Here is a 19,395-nt window from a genome sequence, read left to right on the forward strand (position 1 = left end):
TGTTCCAGGCCACAGGCCTACCCTGCCTCACAATCCATCCTGGAGTGTAGACAATGCCAGGTGAGCAGGAGGGATCCGAAGGGGAGAGAAGAGCCTCAGCCACAAAACTGCGGATCAGCTAGTACAAGGGCTTGTATTTAACAACAAGACCAAGACAGTTTTCATCAGCCGATCGCCAAAGGAAGTCAATATCATCGCCTCCATTTTACAGATGGGGAAACTGAGGCACAGAAGCAATTTGTCCAAGATCACCCAGCAGGCCAGAGGCGGAGCCAGGAAGAGAATCCCAGTGTCCTGAGTCCCCGGGCTGGTGCTCCATCCACTAGGCCACACTGCATCCTGTTTATTTAAACTCATCCCCCTTGTAACAACGTACACAGATGGGGATGAATGTTGCTCTTATTTAGGCCAGTGGATTCAAAGGGTTTGCACAGATGCAGCTGAGAGAAGGTTTGACTCATAGACGCTTCACTGGGACAGGGGCTGCTGCTGCGCTGGATACTCTGGAAGAAATTAGCACTTTGGGGGCAGTCGATGGTGTCAGGAAACGCACTCAGCCTTGCTTTTCCAGGCTGGGGATCTCGGTTTTATTTTGCATGGGTGCCCTGAGCTTTCACTCACCATGGTAGGATCTACCCTTTGGGAGGATAACAACAGGGCTCTCTGCGAGTCAGACAAGGCTGCACAGATGCTCCCCATGGATGCTAGGTGGGACGTGATCTGACACATACATGCAATCATTGCAGCAGCCCAGGAAGAGAGGGGAAAGGACTTACCGGCCTGCCAGCAGCTCCGATAGACCCAACCATTCCTTTATAGCCATGGGGACCCTGAAAAGCAGAGCACAAGTTTAGATTACGGACATGTTATGAACTGTCCTTCCCTAGCACATAGGAGCCAGGTCGGTGTGTGAATTCCCTTCCCCTGATGCTCTCAAACATGGACGTCAGTGATGCTCACTAGGATATTGAAGGCTGGGAGTTCAGCAACAAGCAATGATGATGATGATAATACTCTGTGCCACACACCCCGCTAGGGGTCGGGTCATTACCCCCATTTTACAGATGGGGAAACTGAGGCACAGAGTGCGACGGGACTTGACCAAGGCAACACAGCAGATCAGCGGCAGAGCCGGGAACAGAAACCAACAGTCCTGACTCCAAGTCCCCTCTTCTGACCACTAGATCACACGCCCCTCCCAGAGCTAGCAGAGCCCTGACTCCCAGAACCCATCACCCTGCTCTAACCACCAGACCCCATTCCATCCCTAGGGCTCCATTCCTTAGAGCAAAGCATGGGAGTTGTTTAACACCTCCCTGGCGTCCTTACCGTCTGGCCCTTTGGTCCCGCCATACCAGGGTAACCTCTCAGGCCCTGAGGACCCTGTCAAAGCAAGAGAAGAAGCAGGATTAGTCAGAATTGGTCAGATCTTGCACCCAAAACAGGGTGTCTCTCTGCGGAACACCTCCACCCAGGAATAAAGTGATTCTTTTTAGAAGTGTTATTGGAAAATACTATTTTAGTGCTAATTATGAAACACTGGCTGAGCCCTCCCCTCCCTGCAAGTGCTGCCAATTTCCACACATGCCCCTTCCTGGCCAACAGTTTATTATTATTAATGGATCCGAGCTTGCAGTCCTTACTCCAGCAAAGCTCCCACTTGATTTCAGAGGGATTTCACCTGCTTCAGGACTGAAAGATTTGGCCATTAATTACTTTTCCTCTTCAAAGTGCTAGTTAATCATGAATTAATCAGTCCTCCCAACCCCGCTGAGAGTAGGTGTTATCCCCATTTTTGGCTGGGGGAAACTGAGGCACGGGGAGGATTTGCAACTTCCCCAAGCTCACAGAGGGAATCAGTGCCAGGATCAGAGGCACAACCCAGGAGTTCCTGGCTCTCAGGTCTGTGCTCAGACCCCACCTCTGTGGCGAATCACTGTTCCCAATCAATTTCATGGGAGATTAAAAGGAACCCCCCCACACACACTATAGCTGGAAAATTGAGCCTATTGATTTTTCCATTTACTGGTCATATAAAATACAAGCTCTTCATGCACATTTCTTCCCTGTTTATAAACAACATAACCAGGATGATACATTCCGCTGCATCGATGATGCACCGCTACAGACTAGGGACCGAATGGCTAGGCAGCAGTTCTGCGGAAAAGGACCTAGGGGTGACAGTGGACGAGAAGCTGGATATGAGTCAGCAGTGTGCCCTTGTTGCCAAGAAGGCCAATGGCATTTTGGGATGTATAAGTAGGGGCATAGCGAGCAGATCGAGGGACGTGATCGTTCCCCTCTATTCGACACTGGTGAGGCCTCATCTGGAGTACTGTGTCCAGTTTTGGGCCCCACACTACAAGAAGGATGTGGATAAATTGGAGAGAGTCCAGCGAAGGGCAACAAAAATGATTAGGGGTCTAGAGCACATGACTTATGAGGAGAGGCTGAGGGAGCTGGGATTGTTTAGTCTGCAGAAGAGAAGAATGAGGGGGGATTTGATAGCTGCTTTCAACTACCTGAAAGGGGGTTCCAAAGAGGATGGCTCTAGACTGTTCTCAATGGTAGCAGATGACAGAACGAGGAGTAATGGTCTCAAGTTGCAATGGGGGAGGTTTAGATTGGATATTAGGAAAAACTTTTTCACTAAGAGGGTGGTGAAACACTGGAATGCGTTACCTAGGGAGGTGGTAGAATCTCCTTCCTTAGAGGTTTTTAAGGTCAGGCTTGACAAAGCCCTGGCTGGGATGATTTAACTGGGTATTGGTCCTGCTTCGAGCAGGGGGTTGGACTAGATGACCTTCTGGGGTCCCTTCCAACCCTGATATTCTATGATTCCTGTCTTCTCTACACAGGTAGTGAGAGGAACTTGCTTGCTAACCCCCCCTCCCCCCAAGATTTAGGAAAGGAAAGGTCATATAAAGGATTTGCAGAGGTGACTGGATACAGGGAAACATATTGCAATGCACCGGCTGCTGGCCATATGCACCACTGCCCTCTACTGGGTGAAATCAGAACATCTCAGCTGTGTGTCAGAGGACCTACACCGCAGCCAGAGATTCTCCTTTAGTGAAAGTGGCAGGACTCTGTACATTTGGAGCAGGAGAATATGCCATGGCGGTGGTGTGCAGCACAGTGACAAAAGTGAATGCCGGGAATGTGCTACATTGGGAGAAATACGTTATCAGCTGGCTCTGAGACGCATTTCACTTCCATCTATCTGCCTCACTGGTTAGAGGGGGAAGGCAGAGTCCTCTCAAATTCTGACGAATCACCGTGTTGTATTCATGCCTCCTGAGGGAATGTATTTGCCCTCTCAAGTCTTCCCATTTCTCCAGCTTGTTTGAGGCAGTGTCTGAACGGGAAGCCCAAAGTAACAACAGCATTCCATATTCACGGCTCACAGCATTAGCACGACTGGAAGACACAGAGCCAGATTCTGATCTCTGTTACGCTGGCATAAATGCAGAGCACCTCCGTTAACTTCAAGGGACTTACAGCGGCGTATCTGAGATCAGAACTGGATCACTCTGTTTTTAATCAAGGAAAAGCAAACTAGATGGCCCCGGGGCGGTGAATAGTTGGCTACAAAGCCTGTCACTGCCAAGACACTGGCTCAGATCTGTGCTGGACTGGCAGCGAAGAGACGGCATTACTATTCAGCAGCTTGGATGAAACAAGTGGGAGATGAAATAATGAGAAAGGAACCTGGCTCCTTGTTGAAACAGCGAAGCTCTAATAACACATCGCTTCTACACAGCACCGTTTATCCATAGAGCTCAATGCACTTTACACAGCAGAGTCAGAATCATGTATCCCCACGTTCCAGTGGGTGGACAATGAGGCCCAGAGGGAGGAAGAGACTTGCCGAGGGTAACCACTGCCTGCGAGCGGCAGAGCCAGGAATAAAACCCATCTTCCTAAAAGCCTTTTTATAGCATGGATAGAGATTTCTTTCCTGGGTGTCTGGCTGGTGAATCTTGCCCATATGCTCGGGGTTTAGCTGATCGCCATATTTGGGGTCGGGAAGGAATTTTCCTCCAGGGCAGATTGGAAGAGGCCCTGGAGGCTTTTTGTCTTCCTCTGTAGCATGGGGCACGGGTCACTTGCTGGAGGATTCTCTGCTCCTTGAAGTCTTTAAACCACGATTTGAGGACTTCAATAGCTCAGATATAGGTGAGAGGTTTTTCGCAGGAGTTGGTGGGTGAGATTCTGTGGCCTGCGTTGTGCAGGAGGTCAGATTAGATGATCATAATGGTCCCTTCTGACCTTAATATCTATGAATCTATGTCCTGACTCCCAGCCCAGTGCCTATCCCTTGGCCTCTTTCATTTATCCCCTTAGTGGCAGGCTCAGCAGGGAGACCAAGGACTGCACCGGCCTCAGAGCCAGACGTCCTTTCTCTCCCTCGGGCAGGGTTGGAGGTGTTTCGGTGACACTGTGTGCGGGAACCTCGCCTGTTCTCACTGTGCTGGGTGTAAATAGAAGACTTCGGACTCCAGGGCTGCTCGAGACGTCTTCAGCCCCTCCTGGCACTGGCCGGCATGGCCGAATGCCCATCCAGGAGGAGGAAGCTGGATGGGGAAGCTCTCTGTGGCTGTTGCCTTTTTTCCAGTCCCTGGTTTGTAGAGTTCCTCTGGGCCCTATCCTGACTCCTTCGATTCCTTCTCATGGCCGTGGGCACTGTGGTTACTGTCCTCGTGGGATCCCTTGCTCTGTCCCCGTGAACTACATCCTCATCTTTTCACCCTTTGTCGCCTGTAATCAGCGAAGTTCTGGGTTCTGTGGCCCCGCCCTCTCAGGGGGTGGGGCTTTTGTTGGCTCCACCTTGCATCCCAGGACTTGAATAGGCTGCGGAATCCCTCAGCACCGCCCCAGAGGGCCAAGGGAGACTGAGGCACACTAACCCCCCTAACAGTGAGATGGGTCAGACTGTGGGGAGCAGCTGGGCCATGGGGAGCTATGCTGTGCTGGACTCGGGGGGGGGGGTTCCCTAAACGCCTAATGTGACAAATAAACGAATCCCCTGGGCCATGAGTCTAGGTCAAAAGCACCAAGCGATAAGAACAGTAAATACGTTACTGGAGGGCCGGGGATGCCTTGTTCTCCGGAAATGCCCATGTCGCCCGGGGGACCCTGGGGGGAACAGGAGAGAGGAGAGACGTCAGTGCAGGAAAGGCTCCGCAAGCTGGCTCCGAACCCTGGCCGTTGAGGTCTAAACTGCCCAGAGCACCTCTATCCCCGCACGCGGGACCCTGGGAGGGATGGTGATGGGGGATGGGATTTGAATACCCTGGGGAGGATGAAGAGCCAGTCCCCAGGCAGCCACTCAGCGCTGGGAAGAGCAGGCAGCCTGGGACACACCATGGGAAGCTCCAGCTCCATTTACTGGCCCTCCTGGTGCAAGCACGGGGGCAGGGACCCCCCTCTTTCCCCTATCCCTCAATCTTATTCCTCCTAACCCCCAGTATCCCCTTCCTTCTCTCTCTCTCCTGGTGCTTTTCTCTCCTCACTGCCTCCTCACCCATCCTTACTTTCTCCATCCTTCGGTCTCTCTTTCCCTCCAGACCCCCATCTCATCTCCACACAGGAGAGAGCAGAGATTCCCCCTTCCCGTCCTCCTCCCTCCCACCCCAACCCTTCTCCATCTGACTGGGACGCCCGGTAAGGGGAGCTGTACTCACCGGCCTGCCCTGTCTGCCAGATTCCCCGAGGGCACCGGGGCGGCCTTTGTGTCCCTAAAGGAGAAAAGAGATGGCAATTAAGGCTCCCCCGAGTCCCGCACTCAAAGTGGTTTCCCCGGCAGCGCACTCAGCGTCTGCCCTGTAAATCCCCCAGCTGTGGGGTATCACGCACGCATGGGCAGGTACCGCAGGGCGTTTGCACACAGGCAGAAGCTAGGGTGGGCATTTTTCTGCTGCAGCCCACCGTGTCCTTCCATCCACGAGGACGACAGAGGGCAGCCAAGGACCACACAGGGCAGCAGTAAACAGCTCACCCCCGGGAGACTCTTTTACCCAGCCCAGGAGGCAGGGGTGCTGCAACCATTTATATAGTGGGGATGCTGAAGGCAGAAACCATGTAATTTGGGTTGTTGTTACTACTTCAAGCCAGGGGGGCACAGCAGCACCCCTGCACCCCTAGTTCCCGCACCTATGCCAGGAGGGGGCTGTGCAAAGCAAGCAGCGCTTGGGGAGCCTGGCAGAAGCACTGGACCCTTTGGAAGCTGCTCTCAGATTTAGAGGTGGGGGCTAGCAGAAGTGCAGAGGGGAGGTCCCCAAGCCTGTGTCCTCAGTGTAACACGCTAGCTAGCTAGGGGCCGGATCCTGGATAGCAGTTTATGCATCCGCTACGGTCTCCAAGCTAAGAGAGAAGCAGACCCTTTATGTCCATACAGCACCTAGCTCACTGGGGTCCTGGTCCGCAACGCGGGCACCTAGGTGCTGCAATAATACAAATAAGAGCTCAAGAACTCAAGGCTGATGCGTTGAGGTCCCCGGTTCAACACCTGGGTCAGGGGTGTTGTTACCTTACCTTCAGTCCCTGAAGTCCCTGGGGGCCTTTGGGCCCTGGCGGGCAGTTGGTTGGACACTAGTGGGTGGGAGAAAGAAAAGTGGCTTGTTTTAATCAGAAAACAATATTAGGCTGTAGAGAAGCGGCACTTGGGGTGCGCCCAGCATTGGGGCTTCCCGTGAGTGGAGCAGGGCTGCTGGGCTGGCTCGATAAAGCTCTTGAGGGAAATTGCAGAGTCACTTGCCTCGTGCAGGCATTTAATTCCAGGCCTTCCTCGCTCTGAATTATTAGCACAGCACAAAGCAAATGCTCTGCACAGCCTTCCGCCCCCGAGACTGAGCCCGCCTGTCTCCTTCCGGGGGGTCTGTGCTGCTCCGTGAAATCACAAGCAGAATGCAGAGTAGGAGGTGACCAGGGAGGTGGGGGCGATCCCAGGCAGCGGGGGGTAGGGGAAGTCTGAGCCACAGATCCACAGCCCTCACCCTCAGCGCGGCCGACCTGCCATCACACACTCTCCGATCGTTGATCTGCCTCCCACTGAAATCAACACGAAGTCCTGCCATTGACTTCACTGACCATCGGACTGGGACCCTTGGAGAGATCTAGCCATGAGTCAATAAGAGGGCTGGGGATGTGCAAAGAGAGCCAGGCAGTCACCACGAGAAATACCCCCCAGGAAGTAAATATTTTCCCCCATGCATGGCATGGGTCTGCCTGCAGGTCGGAGGAGGCCCACCCTAGTGAGGACAAGAAGGAAGGCAGGGAGCCACTGCCGGGTTACAACGGGGACACCTGAGCTGTATAACCAGTCACCTGCCAGTGAGTAAAGGACTGGGGGCAGCCCATGCAGCTGGGGCAACTCAGAGCTGGCTCTGTAGGGACAGACGTGGCTCTGTAAACCCACCCCAGGGGACCAGTCGCACTGTGAGCCCCCACAGCAGGGCCTGACCTGGTTCTATGAGCAGCCCAAAAGGGACCTGGCATCTCTAGGACGCTGCCCTAAGGGGACACACCTGACTACATGCCAGCCCCAAAGGAGAAGCTCGGCTCTGTATATACACCAGTCTAAAGGGCAACCATCTGCATATGGCACATGAAGGGAAAGGCAGGAGCTGGCAGATACAATTTGCTCCCAGAGGTCAGAGCAGGATGAGGCCCAGAGGCTGCAAGCGCTGATGGCCCAGTGAGTGTCACCTTGGCTCCCGGCAGCACGGCGTTTCAAAGAGTGGGGCAGCCAGTGCAGGGAACATCGCAGCTCTGAAGGGGTCTGAGCACTAGAAGTTGCTACAAAACATCTCTTCCCTGCTACCAAATGACACTTGTTAAGGCATTTCCCAGGAATGAGCTCCCAGCTGCTGTTACACTGGGAGGGTCTGTTAAAAGCCTAATGTAACTGCAGTGCTTACCAAGAAATCAGCACTGCCTTCCAGCCCTTGGATGTGTCCTGGGGGGCCCTGGAATGAAATAAAGCCATCAGGCGCCCTAACATAACAGTAACAATACACAGCATTTTAATCTCAGAACAGCTTACAGAGGTGGGTAAACATTGCATCCTCCTTTATAGATGGGGAAACTGAGGCACAGAGCAGGGAAGCGACATGCCCAGGGTCACACAGTTGAGTCATTGGCAGAGCTGGGACCAGAAGCTGGGAGTCCTGGCTGCGCGTCTTGTCCTGCTCTAACCATAAGATACCCTGTGTTCTCAGAGCAGGAAATAGAACCCAGGAGTCCTGGCTGCCAGTTGCCCACCATTGGCCCAGGCCACAGCCCTTGGAGCATTTCCATCTGCAAATAGTCCCTTGGGAAACCATGCAGCTCACATCTTGCCCAAATCCCAAATATTAACCTTGATAGCTGACTGGTAGAACACAGACCTTGGTGTGATTTGTCCACAGTTTAAATGAAGAGGGTTTAATCAGATTAGCCCCAAACACTGGCCCATCTAATCCATTAACCCACCTCCCTTCATACCAGCTAAAAGTCTAGCCAGGTATCCCACTCCTCACCACTCCACAAAGACTCTAGCAGCCTGTCTAAGGCAGTGCCCAATTCCTGAGGTTCCAGAGGGACTGCGCAGAGGGACGTTTCCTTCCTGACCCTCACAGAGATCAGCTTTACACCCTGAAGCATGAGCCTTGATTAGCTCAGGTCATCTCCACCCCATGCAGGTGGCTGCTGAGCAGGGTTCAGCAGTGCATTACAGGCCTGATTGGGGTGCTGAGTGCCTCCCTGGATCAGGCCCTTAACCACCACTTGCAGTTCTGATTTGGACTTTCTGATGCATATGGATTCTGTCCAATCCCGGGGCCTGGATCAAGGACTCTCCCTTAATCCACCCTTCACACAAGGACCTCAGATGAGAAATTCCAGGGGAGATGGGTTAATACTCACAGGTTTCCCAGGGGGACCTGGGGGGCCTCGTGGTCCATCAGGTCCAAGTTCACCCTGAAAAGAAGCAACCCCAAAATAAAGTTAACATGCAAAAGGCTGCAGTTACTAAGAGAGTCAGGTCAGGGAGAACAATGCAGTACCCCTGAGGGGGGCTCCATAGCATGGAGATTGCACTAATTCAGTCATTCATGGGGCTTGAACCCGTGACTTTCAGCAGCAAATGCAGCTGCCCCTACTTCTTGAACTGAAGCAGTAACTTGCGTAGCAGCGAGCAAGTAGCCCCCTGAGGCCCGCGCTTTGAGAGGGCTGTCACCAGTAGGAGTCTTTCCATAACGGTGTGTTTCCATCCGGGGGCTGAGCTCCTGCAGCCGGAACTGACCCTTGAAAATCCGGCTCATCCCTAGGTAGGGTCAGAGGAAACAAGCCGGTGCGTGCGCAGATCGGTGCTTCCTCACCTTAGGGCCCAAGACTCCGATTTCACCAGGAAGTCCAACCTGACCCGCAGGCCCCTTGGAAGAAGGAGACAGTCATTCATTACACACGTTGGTGGATTTCAAAATGTGCTGGTGATAGGAAACAATATCCATTGCCAGGGGATCTTGCACAGAGCAAAGTGCTTTTGCACAAGAAGATTTTAGCCCTTTCCCTAGGACTGAATGTATTAGGGTCCCTCGGGCGCTTGCAGGTAGGTTGTGCCTTCTATGTGAATCAGGCGCAGGCAGGTAGATAGCACCTGCTCTGCTCCTGCAGGCAACAGGTTACCTCCAGGCAGAACTTAGCTGCTGTGATGCTAAATGTATCTGTTACACCCAGGTAGAATGGGAATAACGGGGCCATCTGCTGCTGAATGCAGCAGCCATATACTTGCCCTGCTCTGGTTTTAGGGGAATAATAATGGGCCAGCAGTGAGAGCGTTAACGTGACTGTATTTACATTGTTCCTGGGACTCATCTCTGATCCTTTAGATCCACTCCAGTTATTAATGTGCAGGCCCAGACTAGGACACCGGAGGTTAAATCTTTCCCATGGCCAGGGAGAGCCACAGCACTGGGATCGATGCTAATGGGAGTCATAGAATCATAGAATATCAGGGTTGGAAGGGACCTCAGGAAGTCATCTAGTCCAACCCCCTGCTCAAAGCAGGACCAATCCCCAATTTTTGCCCCAGATCCCTAAATGGCCCCCTCAAAGATTGAACTCACAGCCCTGGGTTTAGCAGGCCAATGCTCAAACCACTGAGCTATCCCTCCCACCCCTGAGTAGATAAATTCCCCATTCACAAGCTGCTGAGAATTTTTTACTTAAAACTCCATTCTGCCCCCACCCCGTCCCAGCCAAAGACACAAACCAAGCCCCAGCAGCACGGCACTTACAGGAGGTCCCGACAATCCAGGGCCCTGAAACAAAAAGAAAGTTATAATGGGCTGAAATTCTCTGACTCAGAGACAACAGCTGAGAAAACACAACAGCCCCTTTGCCCACCCGGGGCTGGGGGGGACATGCAGGGACTCCATGGGGGGGTCAGATTCTGGTTCTCACTCTATAGAGAGCAAAGGACATGGACACACCCTGCTCCCCATTACAGACCAGTTCCACTGGCTTCAATTTCATTGACCTGCCACTACACAGGAAGTACAATCGTTAGCTTCAGTACTCAGCTGGCCCCCTTCATAACTTCTGAGCACCTCGCCCTCCATGTATTTACCCTCCCTACACCCCTGAGAAGTAGGGCAGGGCTATCATCTCCACTTTACACATGGTAAAGTGAGGCACAGAAGGACTATGTGACTCGCCCAAGGTCACAAAGAGAGTCGGTGGCAGGGCAGAGAATGGAAGCCAGGTCTCCTTCGTCCTAGGTTAACACCTTAGCCACTGGGACATCATTCCTCTCAGATTGAACACAGCCCAAGACTGTGTTAATTTTCTGGGGGGAACTCTCTACAGGGCAAGAGTGGGAACAATACACATCTCTTCTGGCTTGCCTGCTCCTTGACCTTCCCTACAGCCCCGTACCCCTTGCTGGAGGGGGAGATCTGCATGCTGAGGGTCCCTCCATGCACGGATCTCAGAGGTACCGGGGGCTTCCAATGTTCTTGCCAAACAGGGGGCACTGCAGGGGACAGCTGCCGTGGACCCCCCGGGGATCTTCGTCGAAAGATACTGGAGGTTTGGACAGCTCATAAGAACGGCAGCAGGGCGGTAGCGGCACTGGGATCTCCCTCAACGAAGGCCACGTTAGTGATGGGGGAAGAGTGTTTAGTGGACAAAGTCACAGAGGTCTGGACAGCTTGTGTGGCCTCTACGACCTCCACAGAGCAATAGGGGCCAGCTAGTCACCTCTGCTGCAAGAACCAGCTCGGGGGGTCTCAGCCTGGTTTCCAGGAGACAAGTGCTCACAGCACAAAACCACCCCTGCGACGGGCACCTGCACTGGCCGGCCCTTTGGCTGGCCCTCTCAGCAGGCAGGCCAGAGACTGGAAGGGCCATGGACACTGAAATCCTCTCCCATTCTAAGCTCGGGGTGAGGCACAGGGAGAGGAGAGTGTCGGGAAGCCTGTCGCAATCCTTCCTCCGGCGAGGTGGGCCCGTGTGAGCCTACCCATGGGGGAAACTGAGGCACAGAGGGGTTTGTTAGCTTGCCCACGCCTACAGAGTGAGCCTGGGATTAGAACCCAGGCGTTCCCCAGCTCCCACTCCCAGGCCACTAGGCGACAACAACAATAGACTTCTCTGACCAGCTGATGTGACAGAAGCTGATACTCACGGGGAGTCCCGGTGGCCCTGGCAGTCCAGGCTGGCCCTGGCAGGGTAGAAGAAGAGAGTCAATGCTAGGTCAGGGTGGGAAATGGGACGTGGGGGGCAGGGGAGATTCATTTTAAAATGTGCATCCAGGCTCACTCCATGGGCGGAAATCAGCAGCACCTTCATTGGCTTCAGCAGGGCTGTGCAGCCGGTCAGCTCTTTGGGGCGGGGACTGTCTTTTTGTTGTGTGTTTACACAGGGCCTAGCCCATGGGTCCTGCTCCATGGCTCGCACTGGGGAACCTAGGGGCTATTGTAATCATAATTAATAGTGGACAGGAGCGGAGGATTGGTCTCCCTCTGGATCGGATTCAGCTCCCGTTGACACCAGTGAGGCTCTCCGCTCATTTCAGGAAGCTTGCCCACATCTCACTGGCCCAATCAAGCCCTTGCTCTTGGGAGGGCCAAAGCTCACCCACAGGGACGTCTCCTATTCTGGGCACGTACAGAGCCGGGTAATGGGGCCCGATCCTGACTGGGCCTTCTGGCTGCAATGAGTAGGGCGGCTTCTTATCTCACCTTCGTGTTGGTCTCAGCCCAGGATCCTGGCGTATGGCAAAGGTGAAATCCATGAGGCTGCACCGTTTTACACCCATTGAGGGCCTGGACACACCTGACTAGATCTCAAATATTCCCTGACCCCAGCACATGGCTAAACTGGGCATCCCCCCAACAGGCCTCACCACCCCAACCAACTCCCCCTTCTGCGCCCATCTCCTCTGGGAGGGAGGGACAAGACAGCGCTGGAGTTGGAGCTCGAGAGCCCCAGTCACTTACTTTAGTCCCTGGCCTCCCGAGAGGCCCTGGTTCCCCCTTTGCGCCAGTCAGGCCCTGCGGGAGGAGAGATGGCAGACAGTCATTCTCATTATTAGACCCTCTTCCCTGTCACTTCCCATTCCGTTGGGCTCTCCATGCAATTGGCTTTATGCTGGGGTTGTTTTAGCCACCTGGTTTGCTGGGTTATTAACAAGCTACTAAGGGCTCGTCCATCTGTTCTGAAGACAAGAGGCAGCAAACGTTGAAATGTTGCTTTTGCCCTAGATCTAAGTTGTGGTGCCAGGAAACACGGGGAATAAACCACCGTCCCGCCTCTTAGCAATGCCACTGCTACCGCCCATCAAGCCTTCCTTCTTTTCAAGCCAAAATTAGACAGACCTAGCTACTCCCTCGTGCCCTGAGCACCGCAGTTAGGTTGACCGGACCCCAGTGGTAGACACAGCTAGGCAGACAGAAGGATTCTTCCATCGAGCCAGCTACCGCCTCTCGGAGAGGTAGATTAATTACAGCAACAACAACAAAAAAAACCCATCCATCAACGCAGGAAATGTCTACGCTACACCGGTACAGCAGCCCAGCTGCAGCGCCACGTACTGTTGACATGGCCACAGATTTCAGCTTTTTTGGCATTTGCCCATGACACAAGCTCAGTGGGCCACGTCTCAGAGAAGGGACTTTGCCCTCGGAAGTGCTGCATTCCCATCCCACGGGGGAGTTCCTCTGCACTGAGACCTTAGTGGATATTTGTCCACATCAAAGAAGGCACCGAACATGAGCAGGCTTGGTTTACAGGTGTCAGTCATGTGAACAATCCCAGTGAAATCATTGCGCCAAATTCTAACCACATTTACGTCAGTATAAATCAGCGGCGTTACTCTGGGTTTACACCACTTTATGAATGAGATTGGAGTCTTGCTTGCAGCAATTTGTTCCCCTGCCTGAGGGCTGCAGGATTAGGCAGAGAAACACAACACACAGCAAATGACTTGCCATCACATCATTCCTGTATTGAAAATAAGGCTTTTAGTCTCTTGCTGAGACAGAATTCCTTATAACTGTGTGTGTGTGTGTGTGTGTGTGTTTTCGGACGAGTGGGAAGCTCCTATTTATAAAGGGAGAAGGGATATAACAGTCACTGAGACCAAAGAATTAAATTTCAATGCCATCACTAGGGCAGGTGAGAGGAAGTTACAAACCAGAGGTCCCATCCTGCAACCCTTCCGGGAGCAAATCCTTCCTTGGGTGAGCAAGGATTATTTGTGGGATTGAGGGTTTCAGGATCAGGTCCTCAGAGTGAAGAAACCAGCCCAGCTCCAAAGGTCCCCACTCCTCCGCAGCACAGGGAACGAAAATGGTATAAAATAAAAGTTAGAAAATAATCAAATCAAGTGTCCTTTGTTATTGAGATAAACATTAACTTGGTGTTCAGATACTGCAATGAGATGGGACAGATAGATATGTGACTCTGGGTGGATAACTAGACAGACGTAATAATATGCATAGTCGCATCTCAGTTACACCAATGTAAATCTGGAGTTACTCCAGATTTACACCAGCATGGGCCACTGAGATCTGAATCTGGCTCACTCTGAGGAGGTTTTCATACCCACCCCTGACTGTTTGAGCTACACACTTTGCAACGTCTAATTCCTAGCTCTTTGTAAAGCACCCGTACATAGCGAATATGAAAGACTCTCTATTCAGCCCAATTCTTTTCTATTTTATTCTAATAATTGAGATCTGTAGTGGGAGGATTAGTCTGGATGAATAAAATATTGTTGTAATAAGGTTTATTATTCTATTCATTTATTATTGAAGGCAAGAATTGAAGTCAACAGGTTTAAGAAATCGCTTCCAATTGCAAAATATATGTATCTATATGGGACTGTATACTTTAACTGTGTTTGTTTCTGCCTGTCCATAATTGTCTGTGTAGCTCTGCCTCTCAGCCACAAACACAACTGCCATCCGGAGATACATACCCACGCTTCAAACTCAAACCCCCCTTGACACCCCATGCTCAGACAACATGCCGCACATTCACCCACACCCCCCTGCTAGCTACTTATCCTGCCCCCCATCAACAGACTCCCCTCAGTACCCCTCCAAGTTGAATCAAACACCTCAATGCACATATCTGAATACCAGCCATCTCCCCCTCTGCCCCAAACACCCTCAGCCCTGCTCCCACCATAAAACATCAACATGCTTTCAGACACGTAGATACACCCACCTCCCCAGTACATCCATCCCTGTATTTAGATGCACTCTACACACAGACACCACGCAAACAGGTGCACACCCTCCACACACACACACTTTTCCTTCAGTCCTAAAAGCATTTTTAAAGCCACAAACCCTGCAGTTATTATGAACAGCCCCTGTGAGCCCCAAAACCCAGTGATAAAAATGTGGGTGCACCCCTGAGCCCTGTCTACACTACAACTCCTACTGATGCTACCACTCAGGAGCCGTCCTGCTGGAGAATTACAGATCCCATTTTTGCCAGTGCAGACAAAGCCTATGGGATGGCTTCTGATCTCATTTACACCAGTGTAAATTGGGAGTGACTCCAGTGGATTTACACTGGAGTAAACGAGATCCAAATCGGGGCCTATCACAGCAGCTGTGGTTAGAGAAATATGTGTTGTAGGCTGGCTTGGTACCTGGTGCATCTACATTCTGCGGGTTTCTGACCCTGATCCAATGCTCACTGATGTCTGATTTCAGTGGGACCAGGCCCTGTACGGGAAACTCATGAGGCCACGTGCCCTTTTAGGGAGCAGATGGATTGGGGTGGATAGGCTGGTAACCAGCAGCAGCCTGAGAAGCTTCCAGTCAGCCTGGATTTCTCATTGCAAATAGGGACACCCTGAGCTTCTGTGCAAAGGGATTTGGAGGCAACAGAAATGGGTCCAAAGGATTTTAGCAGCATGCAGGGCTGAGCCCCCGCCGGACTGTGGGAAGCAACTCTGCGTAAGAAGATGTCTCTTGGGTCTCTAAAGGGCCTTTCCGGCTCACGACAGAGTTAATAACGAACTGTGCCGAGTGCAATAATAGGCCCAGATTCGGTAGAATAAGTCCCAGCCAAATTCCTCCTCATCCTGCTGCCAGAGATGAGAGTTAGCCTAAAATCCCACTCAGATTAAAGACCTTCAGCTGGAGAATTCCCAGCCCTCTGAACTCCCTCTAATGATCTGGGGCCTCAGGCGGGGTGGCTCCATCACTTCAGAGCCACCGGGCAACTACCCGATGGCCCCACGCAGGGTCTAGCACAAAGGGACGAGCTGGCCCAGGGAGCGGATGCACAAGCCATTCCTTTCCACTGTCACTGTGCTCTGATCCTGCTCCAATTCCCGCAGCCGAACGAGTTCCGGGGGGGGCAGCTGTTGTCCCCCCAGGCTGTAAACACACTGCACTGCACAGCACAGCACAGCTTGCCACCTCTGGTCGGCTCTCAACAGCAGCGGGGGTTTGCGAGGCAGGCCCGAGGGGCATGGCAGACATGAGAGGGCAGGCCAGGAATGGAACCGTGGAGGGGACTGCAGGACAGGGTTGATGTGCATTGGCAGAGCTGGGGAGGAGGGAGCCCAGGGCTGCAGTAGCAAGGGGCTGGCATGACCGGACCCAGGTGCCTGGGTGGGGCTGAGGTGGGTGGGGCGGCAGGCGTGGACTAGCAGCGGGTTCCTGCTGCTGCTGGTTGGGAGGGAGCGTCGGCAGAGCTGGGAGCGGGGGAACGACTGGAGCAGCGCGGAGGCTTCGGCAGGGTGCTGAAGCACATGAGCGAAGCGTTGTGGACAAACAGCTGCCTTTGCATAATCTGAGCAAGGCTGGAAACATGAAGCACCCTCTGGGCTACTTGTTTCTCGAGCCGGCCCTCCCACCTTTGGGACGAGGGCTGTTTCGGAGAGCGCTGACGCCGCCTGTTAGATGGCCCCTGGGGCTCTCCGTTGGGCTCAGCCATTCTGCTGCACGCTCCCCTTTCTGTGGGTCTCCCCTCCACGGGTCACACAGGCGGGAGCCATGACAAGTCTCTGCTCCCCAGAACTGTCTCCTCACTGGCCTATGGGAGCTGCTCCAGACACCAACAACTCCCCCTCCGACAATGCTCAACCCCCCCACCCCACTTTTTATCCCCATCCCCCCTCCTCCTGCCCCGACACATGAAGGAAGGATCATTTCCTCCTCTGACATCAGCTGTTTCTTCCCACCTTAAAGACTACATTTCCCATCAGGACCCTCTTCCTTTTAGCCTTGCGGTTGGACTCCAGTTTGTGAATATTCATATATAAGCCAGGCGGATCTGTGACTCCAGCCCCTGCATCCCATGCACACGACGGGATCCCTGAGGATGGGATGGGATCTGGAAGCTCAGGACGAGGGCTAAGTTCACGAAGCACAGCCGTGAACGGGGGAGTCTGGAGCAACTAATCAAAGGCGCAGAATGGGAGGCAACTCTGTCATCTAGTAAGCAGCTGTGAGAAGAGAACGGGATTGTACTCACATCAATGCCTGGCTTCCCGGGGGGCCCGTCCGGACCTGGAACGCCTGGTTCCCCCTTGGAGCCCTTTAAAATAGGCATTGGGAAAAATTAAAGTCAACGTCCTGAAAAGGCGTGGACATCAAAGCATGTCGGAGAGCTGGTGGCACACTCACCGGGGTCCCAGCAGCGCCTGGCGGGCCTTTGTCACCCTAGGGAAACAAGAGATCATTATAAACAGGAAAGAATCCTGGGCTTCTGCAGAGCCTTCCATTCCTGAGTGCCGGATGGATGGTCTGCGGAGCACACCCAGGTGCCTTCTCTGCCACAGCGGAGAATCGTCAGCCCCCAAGACTGGAGGCAGATCTGCCCTGCTGGAGGATTTCTATCCAGGCAGGCGTCAGTCTCCAAACAGCTTCCTCTCCCCATCTCGGTTACCACACGGGGACTCAGGTCTGCTGCCAAGCCGCTTCTTCGGTGTAAAATTCAAACAGGATCCCATTTAAGAGTCATTCAAAAACTGACGGAGCAGGGGCAGCGAACGCATGGGGAGGGGACGGAACTGAAGGGCAAAGTGAGCTGGAGAGGTTGGAGCAGCAGGCCAGGAGAGGAGAGTTGGTCCCAAATGCTGCAACCAGAGAGAGGAACTAAGCACATACAAGCTAGGGGGGTGTATCCCAGCTGCACCACCTGCCCATTGCAGTAAAGCAGGTTTGTCTCCAGGATTTCTCCGCATGCTGCTCTAATATCCCTCTGCTCTGCAACCAAGGTCTCTGGGTGCCCCCGGGATTAGAACCAGGATTCGTGCTCAAGGGTATCTTAACTTTAAGAGGGGAGCCATACTGTGGGCTAGTTTGGGAATTGCTGGCCTAAAGGGATTGCTCCACCCTGCCTTGAAGGGCAGCCACCTCTGGGATGGGATGTGGCAGCTGTGGAACAGAACACAATGCACCAGCTTAGGACCGGGTGAGAAGAAAGCTCTAGTCGGTTGAAACCAGGGGGAGGAATTCAGGGGGTGCAGAATGACCCGAGTTGGAATGTGGCCTGTCTGACGGGGTAACAAGGCGCCTCACAACCCAGGCTTCACTCATATTTCTCACCCAAGGGCCGGTGTCTTAACACAAGGACACTGGGGCAAACGCAGATTTGATCTGGGCTGGCTAGTTCAAGGGGGCTGCCTGCATTGGAACGAAGTGCAGTTTAGTACTTCAGTCCTGCTTTAAGGGATGACAGCACCAGGCCTCTGAATGTCTGAACCAGCCCCTCTCACCCACTCCTGCTGGGGCCCCAAAAAGAGAAACAGACTTTCAGTTCTGCAGAGAGCCCTCAGGAGGCCTCAGGTTCTCTAAACCTGCCAAGAAAAGTGCATCATTAGCCCTCCGATGAGCTAGCCCTAAGCAGCACTACATGGTTACCTAGCTGCCTGAGATGAGAAGAATCCTTCATGGGCTGCACGTGATCACACTGGTCTGGAGATGACGCTCACCACCCAAATCAGGCCGCACTCAGCCTGTCCAGACTAGAGCAGGCTTGGTCCAAATGCTCCACAGGATTTTGGAAGAGAGACAGTTCGTCAAAAGCCATTGCTCTTCTCCCCCACCCTGGCTTCCAGCTTCCAGGGGGTGGGTCCCAAGGAGAAGGCCACAGCTACATTCAGTGTATAAATAGCACCAAAATCCCACACCACAGATGGTGCGTCTCTCTGGAGGGGCTGGGCCCAGAGAACAGGTCAGTTCTTGATGACTTACAGGCCTGGCCTATCTTCCAGGCACCCTCCCTGAGCCTCGGGCGGAAAGCCTCAGGCACCGCACACCCTTCAGAAACCTCACCACTGCATCCCCAGTGAGCAGGCAATCACCCCATTGCTCCAAATGCCCCGATCCCTCCCCCTGCACTTTCAAACCCCAGATGAACCCTTTCTGTCTGCCCCAACGGCATTTTCAATCATGCTCCCTGCAAGAGCCACGTGTAGACCCTTTCCCTCCACCCCTTCTTCCTCCCTTAGGATCCCCTCTGCACTTCTCATCTTTGGGCCGAACCCCACAAAACCCTCCCTTTGAAATCGACGGGAGCCACCTGAGTGGGGGAGCCTCAGGATTGGGCCCTTTGCTTGGCGCTTGATGCAGATGGCTTTACTCCAGGCTTGTTGCATTTCGGTACATTTCAGAGACGTTTTACTCATTTCTGACAGCGCCCTGAGTGATTTGGCCGGGGCTCCAGGGAGCAGGGGAAGAGGGGCTTTGCAAATACAGTTATTATTTTAATTATTAACCATTCTGAACCAGATTTGCAAAGGTATTTCGGCGCCTAAAGGTGCAGATAAACATCTAATGGGATTGGGAAAATCCCTTAACTCCCATTGATTTCAAGGTGCTTTTGAAAAAAATCTCACCGGGTGACTAGCTGCACTTTTAGGGATCTAAAGACCCT

The 19,395-nt window shown here is 53.1% G+C and overlaps 1 protein-coding gene across 2 annotated transcripts in view; it reads right to left on the reverse strand.

Annotated features, from left to right (window-relative positions):
* COL9A2 (collagen type IX alpha 2 chain) overlaps positions 1–19,395 on the reverse strand; it is a 47,863-nt gene that overhangs the window by 18,588 nt on the left and 9,880 nt on the right. For both annotated transcript variants that reach the window (XM_043532194.1, XM_043532195.1), the window contains exons 3-15: positions 17,142–17,177; positions 16,990–17,052; positions 12,486–12,539; positions 11,672–11,707; positions 10,281–10,304; positions 9,363–9,416; positions 8,908–8,961; positions 7,923–7,970; positions 6,538–6,594; positions 5,688–5,741; positions 5,086–5,139; positions 1,330–1,383; positions 777–830 (exon numbers count right to left, since the gene is read on the reverse strand). In XM_043532194.1, coding sequence (XP_043388129.1) covers positions 777–830; positions 1,330–1,383; positions 5,086–5,139; positions 5,688–5,741; positions 6,538–6,594; positions 7,923–7,970; positions 8,908–8,961; positions 9,363–9,416; positions 10,281–10,304; positions 11,672–11,707; positions 12,486–12,539; positions 16,990–17,052; positions 17,142–17,177 — 642 coding nt within the window. The remainder of the gene's footprint in view (positions 1–776; positions 831–1,329; positions 1,384–5,085; positions 5,140–5,687; positions 5,742–6,537; positions 6,595–7,922; positions 7,971–8,907; positions 8,962–9,362; positions 9,417–10,280; positions 10,305–11,671; positions 11,708–12,485; positions 12,540–16,989; positions 17,053–17,141; positions 17,178–19,395) is intronic.

Source organism: Chelonia mydas, chromosome 19 (genome assembly GCF_015237465.2).
Source record: "Chelonia mydas isolate rCheMyd1 chromosome 19, rCheMyd1.pri.v2, whole genome shotgun sequence".
NCBI classification, from domain to species: Eukaryota; Metazoa; Chordata; order Testudines; family Cheloniidae; genus Chelonia; species Chelonia mydas.